Consider the following 12,661-nt stretch of genomic DNA (forward strand, 5'->3'; position numbering starts at 1 on the left):
CAGGAGCAACTTTTAAAATTGTGCAGCACCAAACACTTGGTACTACAGTACCATGCATGTTGATGCCCATGAGCGCACCTGTGGTGGGGGTGCCATCGAGAATTAATACAGCAGCGCATTCCCACACCACAATTGGCCTGAACATGGCTCCCAAATGAAACATTTTATCACTCTCATATTACATGCTATATACTATGTAATTGTGTGTTATCATCAAAATGACACATCATATATATTAATATTTCTTTTGTCAATTTAGGGTATGCAAACTGAATAACAGAAAAATAATTGCAAACTTTTTTTTTATTCTCAGTGATGCTGATTGTGACACATATAAAACATGTCTGCATAAAGAGTGTTGAAATGGCCATTTGTTGTGTCCGATAGAAGCCTGTGTGACAACAAAGAAGAAAAACTGGGGTAAAAGAATAGAGCGTTGCCATTCTGTAACAGTGATCACCTGAATAAAGACCTTAAAGTGATACCAAAGTCTTGTTGTTTTTTGTTTAAAAAAAATAACACACATGCCATACTTACTGGCTCAGATCCTCCTCTTCTCGGGTCCCCCTGCCATCACTACTGGCCCCTCCCTCCCTTGCTATGGGGGCCCCTGAGCCACTGCTCTGTGTGTCTATTCAGACATGGAGCCGGGGCTTGGCCCTGCCCCCTCTCTTTCCTCCATGGCTCACTGAGTTTGATTGACAGCAGCAGGAGACAATGGTGCCAGCTGTGTGTCTTAGCCAATCAGGTGGGAGTATCCAATCCCCCTTCCACTACCACTCATCCCATCCATCCAACCACCATCCTCACCATTGATCTCAACCCACCACCACCCTCGCCATTGATCTCAACCCTCCACCACCGCTGCCACTCATTTCATCCAATGCCCCCACCGCTGCCACTCAATCCCCCCTTCCACTATCACTCATAACATCCCACCCCCCCAACCACCACCCTTGCCACTCATCCCATCCCCCCTCACTGTTGCCACTCACCCCATCCCATCCTCCACCACCACCACCTTTGCCACTGATCCTTTTACCACCCAACCACTGATCTGACCCCCCCCAACGCTGCCACTCGTCCCATCCCCCCACCACCACCACCGCTGCCACTGATCCTATCCCCCACCCAAACACCGCTGCTGCCACTGATTCTATCCCCACCACCACCACTGTCACTCATGCCAAGGGTGTAACTACAGAGGTCACGATTGCAATGGCGCACATGTTGCCCCTGTACACTTGGATGGGGAGCATATAGAGGAACAAATCCCCTGCATTTTTCTCCTGCAGCCACTAAAAGCCTTCCTCTTCTCCCTCGCATAAGCATTCAGTGGCTGCAGGAGGAAAATGGAGGGGATTTGTTCCTCCATATGCCTCCCCCACCGCCCCTCCTATCCAGGCCCTGCTGCCCCCAGGATCAGTGGGAAGGGCCCTGGCCAGAGGTCTCTTTGTTCTCTTCTCCCCTTTCCTTCATTTCTATAAACAGTGCATATCCAGCCAGTCTAGGTCTAGCATAGTCACAATCTATGCACTTTGGCAGCATAGTTCCTGTGTTTGGTAAATTAAGCTGTATCACTGCCTACTGCTGCACTTTAGATGACCTCACTACTATTTATACCAATCTGGATGCCAAGTGGTTGATTTACTAAAACTGGAGAGTTCAAAATCTGGTGCAGCTCTGCATAGAAACCAATCAGCTTCCAGGTTTTATTGTCAAAGCGTAATTGAACAAGTTATGCCACGTACACTTGACCGGACTTTCCGGCAGACTAGGTCCAAAGGGATTAGTCCGCCGGACAATCTGATCTTTTTTCTAAAAAAAATCCAACAGAACTAGAAATAGAACAAATATCCGATGGACTCAATTCTGACAAACTAAAATCTGAAAAAACCGCTCGTCTTTGTGCTGGTCCGATGGACCAAATACAATGCAAGGGAAGCTATTGGCTACTGGTTATTGAACTTCCTTGTTTAGTCCCATTTACGTCATCACGTTCAAAACTAACGGACTTTTGAACGGACCTAGTCCGTTCGTGTGCGGCTAAGTCAGTTCGTTTGGAAAGTTCGTTGGAACTCCACCGAAAGTCCGTCGGGAGATCGTCGGACCTAGTCTGCCGGAAAGTCCAGTCATGTGTATGCGCCATTATACTTAGAAGCTACCATGCACAGCTGCACTAGATTTTGCACTCTCCAGTTTTAGTAAATCAACCCTCAAGTTTCATCTTATGCCCAGTCCTTATTACCAATCACCCTGCATGTTAAATTGTGTTATTACCATTGTTAATCTATTTCTACCCGTACTTCATTACCAAGTATACCAGCTGACAATATGTTCAGTTTGTCTTTACTAACTGGTTCAATGCCTGTTTTCTTTGATGCAGTACTATTACTGGGTACTAAGTATTATTTTCCGTGTATTTCTGTGATATTGCATGATTTGTACAAACAACCTAGTGTGTCAGAGGGGCTGAAGTTCTTAAAGAGGTTGATGTATTGTAAAGAACAGAAGAACCATCCTAACCAGTGACTCCTATAAGGGTAGTCCTACATTTGGATAGCCAACAAAGCCAACATGAATACAGGAAGAACAAGCATACTCCATGCAAATAATATTCTGGCCCCCAGTCCTGACCTTGTTTGACAAGGCTTAAGTGCTAACCACTAAGGCACTGTGCCACCCTAAACAACGTGCAAAAAATATGTTGAATGCACATATAATCTTATGGGAAGGATTTTTTCTAAAATGAATGGTCTGATGATAGGGCCTCTTTAAGGACAAAGCTGGCAAACATGTGAATTAATAAGATAGAGATGTTTCCAAACCTGTACATACTATTTCTCAAAAATAATAATTACAAATTATGCAAACCAATTGATCTGCAGTACATCAAAGCTGTTTAAACGTAATTGCTCCATTTTGTGCTAATTCCAGTAAAGCACCACATGTGAATAACCTTAATTGCCTGTATACACAAAGAAGCTTCTGAAAAGTCCTGAGATTTATTAATGTAATAAACTTTTCTTGCTGTGTTTTTATGTTAATGAATTCATGCTTGACCACAAAGAGTCTTAGGGAAACCATCTATATGTAATATTACTGTATTTTAAATATAGGTCGATTAATAGTTTACCATTAATTCTTTTCACATGGTTATTTACTTAGAATTACACACTATTCCAATGGGCGTGATGTAACTATGATATTTAACCTTTGTAAGTAATTCTAAACACATGCAGACTTTTTAGAAAAAAATATAAACGTGATATATCAGTAACCAGTTTATTTTGTATAACCTACAGAAATATTACCTTTGGAACTTTATGCACTAGCTAATTTGTTTCACCACCAAAATTTATAAAGAGCAAGGGTTGTTATCTACTAAAGAAAAATCGACTTTGCACTGAAAGTGCACTTGGAAGTAAAGTTTCTGTAGATCCGATGGGGGCATTCAAGGAAAATAAAAAACAGCATTTTAGTTTGCACATGATTGGATGATAAAATCAGCAGAGCTTCCACTCATTTCAGATCTACCCCTTAGATTTAGAGCGACTGCACTTCCAAGTGCACTTTCAGTCCATAGTGGATTTGCCTTTTTCGTAAATAACTGCCAATGTGTTTTTGGAGCATGTATGGAAATAAAAGAGTTAGAAGAGTAGCTACAATTTCTACTTGTATTGGGCTGAACAGACGCTTCTAATTTCAAGTACTTGACATTGGATTTTTATTGTGTAGTTGTGCCCTGAGTAAACCATCAATGGCACTTTACTGTATCCTAAACAGTATTGACATCATGTGACATATGTTTTCAAATGTACTTTTTGTGCTTTTGCATATGTATTGTATATATATATTTGCATGTATTTGCATGTATTGAAAATGGTTCTGAACAGATTAAAGAGCCCGAGCAATGCTATCACCATAATTCTAATTATTTTACTTGTTTGAAGATTTAGCTTATTTTTGCTGGAGTTCAGCTTCAGGCAAGACCCTACTCTAAACCTTTGCAAGAGATTGTAAGCTCTAACAAGCAGGGCCCTCTGATTCCTCCTGTATTAAATTGTATTGTAACTGTACTGTTTGCCCTAACAGTGTAAAGCGCTGCTCAAACTGTTGGCAGTATATACAGTAAATACTGTATAATAATAAAAACATGCGTACTGTGATATATTAGTAAATGTACTTTTTATACTTGTGCTCATATGCATTTGAAGACAAGCTTTTAAAAGTTTTGCAAATATTTTGCATGTCTTGAAAATGGTTCCAAACAGATAAAGGATCCCAAGCAATGCTATCAACCTAATCCTATTAATTCTACTTGTCTGAAGAAATAGCTTATTTCTGCCAGATATTAATATCTTTTTTTGTATCTCTAATGGGCAACCAGTAGTTGCATTCATTTGTGGTTTCCGAATAAACATTACTCGTATTCACTAAAAGGAGGGTAGTCTCTACACAAGAAATTGAAAATAATTAGTTTTTTTGTGTTCTTGGAATCTTACCAAACATAATGTTATAAAGTATATGCAAAACCCTTACCTTGCAAAACAACCCATTCAAATTTAAAATAGAAATGAAAAGAAAAACATTTTTGAATATAATGCATATCCACTTAAGCTCCAGAAGGTTTTAACTCCTTCATGATCAGGCAATTTGTTTGCTATTTAGCGCTGCACTACTTTAACCACTTGCCGACCATCCGTCGCAGTTGTACAGCGGCAGAATGGCACGGCTGGGCGAAACAACGTTATGTAACGTTGCTTCACCCTGTGGCCATTAGGGGGCGTGTGTGCAACCCCTGCTTGCCCACGGAGCCGATGCGAATGCCTGGCGGTCGTGATCATCACTAGGCTCCCGTGATTGCTCGGGGCACACGGAGAACCAGGATCTGTGTGTGTAAACTCAGAGTATGAACAGCGATCTGTCATCTCCCCTGCACAGTCCCATCCCCCCTTCAGTTAGAACACACAATAGGGAACACATTAACCCCTTGATTGCCCCCTAGTGGTTAACCCCTTCACTGCCAGTGATATTTTTACAGTAATCAATGCATTTTCATAGCACTGACCGCTGTAAAAATGCCAATGGTCCCAAAAATGTGTTAAAATTGTCCGACGTGTCCGCCATAATGTCATAGTCCCAATAAAAATTTCAGATCGCCGCCATTACTAGTAAAAAAAAATAATAATAATAAAAATGCCAAAAAACGATGCCCTATTTTGTAGACACTATAACTTTTGTGCAAACCAATCAATATACCCTTATTGCAAATAAAAACCGAAGAGGTGATCAAATACCACCAAAAGAAAGCTCTATTTGTGGGGGGGAAAAAAGACATCAATTTTGTTTGGGCGCAACATCGCACTTCTGTGCAACTGTCAGTTAAAGTGACGCAGTGCACTGGTCAGAAGGGGGTAAAATCTTCCGGGGCTGAATCGGTTAACTGATAATTATGCGGTCATGCAACGCTGTACCCTAATTAAATTTTTTGTGTCATTTTTTTTGCACAGATGGTGCAAAAACTTTCTTTTAGTGGTATTTGATTGCCACTGGGTTTTTTATGTTTATTATATAAATGAAAAAAAAAAAGACTACAAATTTTTAAAAAGAGAAAAACAATATTTTTACTTTCTGTTATAAAACATATCCAAAAAAACAAAACAGAAACCATTTCTTTATAAATGTAAGCCAAAGGGTATTCTGCTACATGTCTTTGAAAAAAAATATGTAGTGTCACCTTTAATTCTCTGTAGCCACTAGCTGATATAATGCTACCCATGCTGCTGAAAAGAAAAAACTAAAAAATATTGATGCCATCTCTATATAGTCCATGATTCCATGGGGTTGATTTACTAAAGGCAAATAGACTGTGCACCTTGCAAAGAGCAGTTGCCCTCTGCAAGTGCAGTTGCTCCAGAGCTTAGTAAATGAGTTAAGACTTTACTTTGCAAATGATGTCCAATCACATGCAAGGAAAATAAAATAAATGCATTTTTGCTTGCACATGATTGGACGATGGAAGTCAGCAGAGCTTCTGCTCATTTACGAAGCTAAGGAGCAACTGCAACTTTGCAAAGTGCACAGTCTTTTTGCCTTTAGCAAATCAATCAACACGTCTCCCTAGCACAATACCCTATATTAGAGATTACAGGGTTTACTTTATTTAAAATTAAAACTTTTTTGTATGTGTTGTCTTTTTGTCTATAGACTCCATAAAAATAAAATATTTTTTACAAAACAATATTGCCCAAAAAGTGCTTAGTCCGTCACTTCATGAAAAAAAATAGGAAATAAAATAGGAAATAAAATAGGATGTATACATTTGTTATCTTAAAGCGGAGTTTCACACTACTTTAGAAGTTCGGCCCCAGGCATTGCTGTTCACAGTTCCATTAATGTTCAGAAAGTTTTTTCCTATAAGACGTATTACCTTCTTTGGTCAGTAAATAGCTCCACTTCCGTTGTACCTCGCTGTAGCGAGGCATGTCAAATCCAGCCGCCCGGTGGCTCCTGAGATATAAGTGTCATCAATCCCAGGAGTCAATGCCTTCTCTTCAACCAGTGTGCTGCAACACATGCGCAAGATCGGGAGGTTCCAGCACCATATACTGGAAGAAGCTACAAGCAGGCTTCTGATGCCCACACTGAAGATGGGAGCATTCTTGTTACAGAGGTTACTCTGAGTATATTGCATAACTATATAACAAAAAAGACTCATTAAAAATTATATTGTGATAAAAAAAGACTACATTTACAACATATGTTGGAATGGATTAGGTAACCTGCGACTAGCGTGTCTATGTGTTTTTAGGGGAAAAAAACTGACTGGAGCTCGGCTTTAAGTAATATTTCCAAAAAATAGGCTCATAGTGGAAATACAAAAATTGCTCTGGCCCAAAAGAACCTGAATGAGAGCTGAAGTGGTTAGAATTGTTTTAGAAGCATTTGTCCAGCTTTGGCTCCACATATTTAGTACAACATATACAAATAAACCGTAGTTTATTGCTTTGCAAATTACTATTTGTCAAAGTGCAAATTGTTATCTCATGCCTACATTTACTGCAGATATTATGTAGGCATTATTGTGTGTCTGTTGGGCACATTTACTGTGTGTATGTAAACACTAAAAATTCAGTGCAATCTATTTATTTTTTATTTCATCTGAGCTTTATTCAGATATGCAGCCCAGAGGGAAGATAATATAAGATTTACTCTGTAAACTCTGATTCTAACCTCGATTAAGCCTGAGTGTACCTTCAAGGCCCAAGAACCTTTGAAGTCATTTTCTGTTCTCTGTTTTCTTCACAGTGTGAAAGCACCATATTTACTACCTTTACTGTTACTGAATGAAACTGACCTTTTCCTTGTACTTAATATTTTATATCATTTTTACAGTTCTATTTTTGTCATAAGTCTACAGTATTGAAAGGCTTCTAGACATAGGCTTTAGAAGCAAAGGAATTCAAATCATTGTCTGTAAATATAAAATAGTAAAGTAACCAAAAAAATCTGTATGTACTGTATATTTATTACATAAAATGTCATCACTTGAGCATCTCTGTTCACATCATCATTCACATTGATCAGTTTAAACTCAGACTAGTTGAGGGCTGTAACCAATATTTAAACTTGATCATTTTAAGCATTTATTCTTCTTCTCCAGAAATAAATTAACGAATGAATAAAAAATAAAATAAAAAAAAAAATATATATATATATATATATATATATATATGGAATTTTTTTTACAGTTAAAAAGTTCAAACATGTAATGTCCTCAATATTCCTGATGTTGAAAACTATGCGAACCTCTTTACAAGTGTTTCATATATGAAGTGCATTTGTGCATCCAATGTAAGACAAATTAGAAATAAGTATGCAATGGTTGGAAAGTCAACATTTTACACTTCTGGTTTCTTAAAAGTTTCCAATATGCTTTTGATTTATGATTATTAAACTTTAAGACCCAGTGAATACAAATTAACCTTTGAATAGGTTTTCTTCTTGTACCTTTTACCTCATCTACCCACAACATAAGCCTGAATCGTATACTGTATTGCAGTGCTTTTTAACTTTTTAACTCAGTGCTTGTTAACTCTGTTTAATTTCTGTACTGCAAGATTACAATTTCCATTAGGATGGTATTGTGTTCACCAATCATGATGGTAGATTCAACCACTCTAAACGTAGCCCCCGTTCACACTGCATCTGACTTTGCAATCGTACGACTTCACTTGAAATTTCAAAGCCACCAGTCAGGGCAACTTCAAGTGTGACTTGGCTGTGTGACTTTGCACTTGAAATCGGCAAAAATAGAGCAGAACTTCTTTTTCAAATCGGTGTGGCACTATAAAGTTGGCATTACACTGATCTGAACAGTTCCGTTGCCGACAACCGACAAGAGGGTGTGATTTGTCATGTGATTTGCATCTGTCAAGTTGCAACGGTATGACTTATTGTACTACTATTAACACTTTGAGGCATATTTATAAATCAGTTAAACAGTTAAACTTAGCATTTACTGTAGGTGAATCAATTCCTGTCAATTTAAACCCATGCACTAGGAAGATTCCCTTGTAGTGAATGTTTGGTAAATGTCATATTCACTGCTTTATAAATATACACCTTTTGTATGACATCTACCACCAATCAATACCCAGATGGACTCAATCAAATACTAAATGGCTGCAATGACACAAGCAATTAAATCATGATTCTTTTTCCAATCACAATCACAATCTATAGATTAACATTCTTTGGCATAGTTCCTAATACAGTGAGAACATGACTTTATGTTCCAGCTGAGAACTAGGAGCATATGAATTCTGAGCCTCTCACTCACTACTGTAGGGAACTGATTACCAAGGTTTCCAGTCATGTGATCACCATTTTAGCCATTTTTGGTGATCACATGTAACCTGCAGACAGTTAAAAGATTTGATTAAAAACTGTTACGTAAAATAAATAAAATTGCATTTATCGGCTTAAAACTGGACACGGGAGCGGAGCAATTTTTAAAACTGTGTATCAAATATAAAAAGTTTACACCCATAAAATGTAGTAAAAATGATTTAGGTAAGCAGATTACTCATATAGTCATTAGTAAGTTAACCATCATGCATTGATGCTGCAAAATTAGGTCTGGCCATCTAGGCTTTAATGACTTCTGGTCATGACGGTGTTAAACTACCATTATCAATGTTGTTTGGGGCCAAATCATCTGTTGGCATTCTGATAATCACACACAAGCACAAAATACTATAGCTGTTCACATTCAGACTGATTATACTGATGCCAAGGTACACAAGATCGGAATTCTCGCCGGAAGAAGCTCTGATGGTTTTCCCGACTGTCACACCAAATTACGTTAGTTTAGAACATGGTGATGTACAATACGTACGACGGGACTATAAAAAGGAAGTTCAATAGCCAGTAGCCAATAGCTTCCGTCTCGTAGTTGAATCTGAGCATGCGTGATTTTTAGCGTGTCGGAATTGCATACACACGATCAGAATTTCCGATAGAAAATTTTTCCATCGGGGAAATTGAGAACATGCTATCAATTTTTGGCTGGCGGGAATTCGGACATCTAAATTCTGATGAAGCATACACACGGTCGCATTTTCCGATGAAAGGCTCTCATCTGTCTTTTTCTGGCCGGAATTCCGATCATGTGTACACGGCCTCAGATGTGAGCTTTAACTTTATTTCTGATAAAATAACAGGCCTAAACATATTGCTACATGATCCTACCATTTTCAGTAATAATACGGGGTACTTCTTTTTCTGCTGGGGAAATACATCGGATCTGATTTCCAACCACCAAGCCATCCATTTCTGAAAGGTCTTCAAATGTACAGTTGACGCCAGCGGACAGCTCTGGTACATTGTAAGCTTCCAACACCAGCTGTAAAAAAAAAAATACAGTGAAGTTAATCGAAAGCAGAACTATGACTATTGACTGTGGTATAAGAAAACTGTACATGGCTACTGACTGGTTCATTTTGTTGCTCTTATTTTCTATATAATTAGTGGAGACAACATATTGCAGACATACTTACTCTCACTTTTACAGCAAAGTAAAAACAAGCCTATTTGGATAATATTTGTATACATATATAAAAACTATTCATTTAGGCTCAGTTCACACAGGGGCAACACGACTTTTGGAGGCAACTTGGACGTGACTTGACGTGACTTGACGTGACTTGATGTGACTTGGACGCGACTTACAACACTACTTTAAGTCGCCCCAGGCCAGGCGACTTGGCGTGGCCAATCAGAGAATGAGCTCTCAGGGGGGAACTCCTTTTGAGAGCTGATAATTCTCTGAGAGTCACCTCTGTATAGACGGAGATCCGACTTGGAGGCGACCTCCATTGAAATCAATGGGTACCAGTCGCCTACAAGTCAGATTGAAGTAGTACAGGAACCTTTTCTGAAGTTGGAGCGACTTCAGTAGTGTGCATTAAGACAGCTCTCATTCGCTTACATTGATTTCTACATGTTGTGCGACCTGAGGTGACTTGGGGCGACTTGAAGTCATATCTGAGTCGCCCCTGTGTGAACCGGCACTTACCATAAATTAATGAATTTAGCTCCAGTCACTTAACTGTGCTTAGGCTTGGGAGGTGCAATGTATAAGAACACAATGATTGGTGTGCTGCTGGAACATCTTTTCCAGTCTTCACTCACTGAGATTGTACATTGTAACTAAGTGAGAGAGGCTGATTTGTGTGAGGCATACACAGTGAGGGGAAAAAAAAGTATTTGATCCCCTGCTGATTTTGTATATTTGCCCACTGACAAAGAAATGATCAGGCTATAACTTTAATGGTAGGTTTATTTTAACAGTGAGAGACAGAATAACAAACACAAAAAAATTCAAAAAAGTTATACATCTAATTGCATTTTAAGGAGCAAAATAGGTATTTGACCACTTCACAAAACATGACTTTGTACTTGTTGGCAATCACAGATACCCATCCATGACCCATTTTCAATGCCCTGGCTGAGAGAAGGAGGTTCTCACCCAGGATTTGATGGTGCATGGCCCAGTCCATCATCCTTTTGATTCAATGAAGTTGCCTTGTCTCCTTAGCAGAAAAACACCCAAAAGCATAATTTTCTCACCTTCATGTTTGAAGGTGAGGATGGTGTTCTTGGGGTCATAGGCAGCATTCCTCCTCTTCCAAACATGGCAAGTTGAGTGGATGCCAAAGATCTTTATTTTGGTCTCATCTGACCACAACATTTTCACCCAGTTCTCCTCTAAATTATTCAGATGTTAATTAGCATACTTCAGAGGGGCCTGTGCATGTGCTTTCTTGAGCAGGGGGATCTTGTAGGATTTCATTCCTTCGCGGCATAGTGTGTTACCAATTGTTTTATTTGTGACTATGGTCCCAGCTGCCTTGAGATCATTGACAAGATTCTCCCGTGTAGGTCAGGTCTGATTTCTCACCGTTCACATGATCATTGAAACTCCAAGAGGTGAGATCTTGCATGGAGCCCCAGACTGAGGGAGATTGACAGTCGTTATGTGTTTTTCCATTTGCGAATAATTGCACCAACTGTTGTCACCCTCTCACCAAGCTTCTTAGCGATGGTCTTGTAGCCCATTCCAGACTTGTGTAGGTCTACAATCTAGTCCCTGACAGTTTTAGAATGGGGGCGCCAGACCACACCCTCCCTGTATTGCACTTGCTTCCACCCATAGTGTCAGGAGTATACAGCTCAGCCTCACAGATAGGGTATATAAGTCAGCATCACAGATAGTAAACAGATTAGCACCACAAGTGGCACGTGGCACTTTCACTGCACTTTTACAGCACCCTTCCTCCACCCCACAGGTGGCTCCTTGCGGCATTTTCAAAACAACCCCCCACGCAGGTGGCTCATGGGACACTCACAGCACCCCACACCCGGATGGCTCGGGCACTTACTGGGTATCCTTTCCTTCTCTCCTGTGTCTCCTCCAGGCAGCTTTCTCCACTCTATCCCACTTCCACCAAAGTGCTGGGCATCCAATAGGGACGTCTGGCGATTTGGTCAATTGGAAAACAGGTCTCACTGACCTGCTGTGGTGGGCAAGAATGGGAAGCCAGGGAGCAGCGTTACCAAGCTCCGGCTGGTGGAAGCATCCATCATGTGCTTGGAGATCCCGAATCCAGAAAGAGGCTTGGAGTGCAGAGAGATGAGGCACAAGCCAGAGGGAGGAAAGATGATGTGAGGCTGTTGTTGTGACACGTTTTGGGGCATAGCCCTTCTTCAGGTCTGTGAGAGAAACAGCCAATGGGATATAAATAGGAAATGGAATGGGAGACAGCTGCAGGAAGTGTCATATTTTTAAAGGAACCATATCCGGTTTCACCACCACAGTAAGACTTTCAATATTAAAGTTAAAACTACTTGGTATAAGCGACTCAACATGCAACTGGGGAAAAAACATATAACGAAAGAAAATGGATGTATATAACAAGATCAATATATAAAATAAACATTGATAATAATAATAGTAATAATGAACATAAGAATAAATATATGAGAAAAGTGTAAATAAAAATAAAACTATAAATACATAAACAAATTGAGTAGTTGCATTGAAATAACAATATGTATAAAAACATGAATTCATCATAGCAACACCCAATAACTA

General features: G+C 39.5%; 1 protein-coding gene across 1 annotated transcript in view; it reads right to left on the reverse strand.

Annotated features, from left to right (window-relative positions):
* Positions 1-12,661, reverse strand: part of PLXNA4 (plexin A4) — a 946,574-nt gene that overhangs the window by 262,308 nt on the left and 671,605 nt on the right. Inside the window, exon 7 of the mRNA XM_077468718.1 lies at positions 9,757-9,910. Coding sequence (XP_077324844.1) covers positions 9,757-9,910 — 154 coding nt within the window. The remainder of the gene's footprint in view (positions 1-9,756; positions 9,911-12,661) is intronic.

The sequence above is a fragment of the Lithobates pipiens genome, unplaced genomic scaffold (genome assembly GCF_037356315.1).
Source record: "Lithobates pipiens isolate NorthernLeopardFrog02 unplaced genomic scaffold, aLitPip1_a1.2 Scaffold_8, whole genome shotgun sequence".
NCBI lineage: Eukaryota > Metazoa > Chordata > Amphibia > Anura > Ranidae > Lithobates > Lithobates pipiens.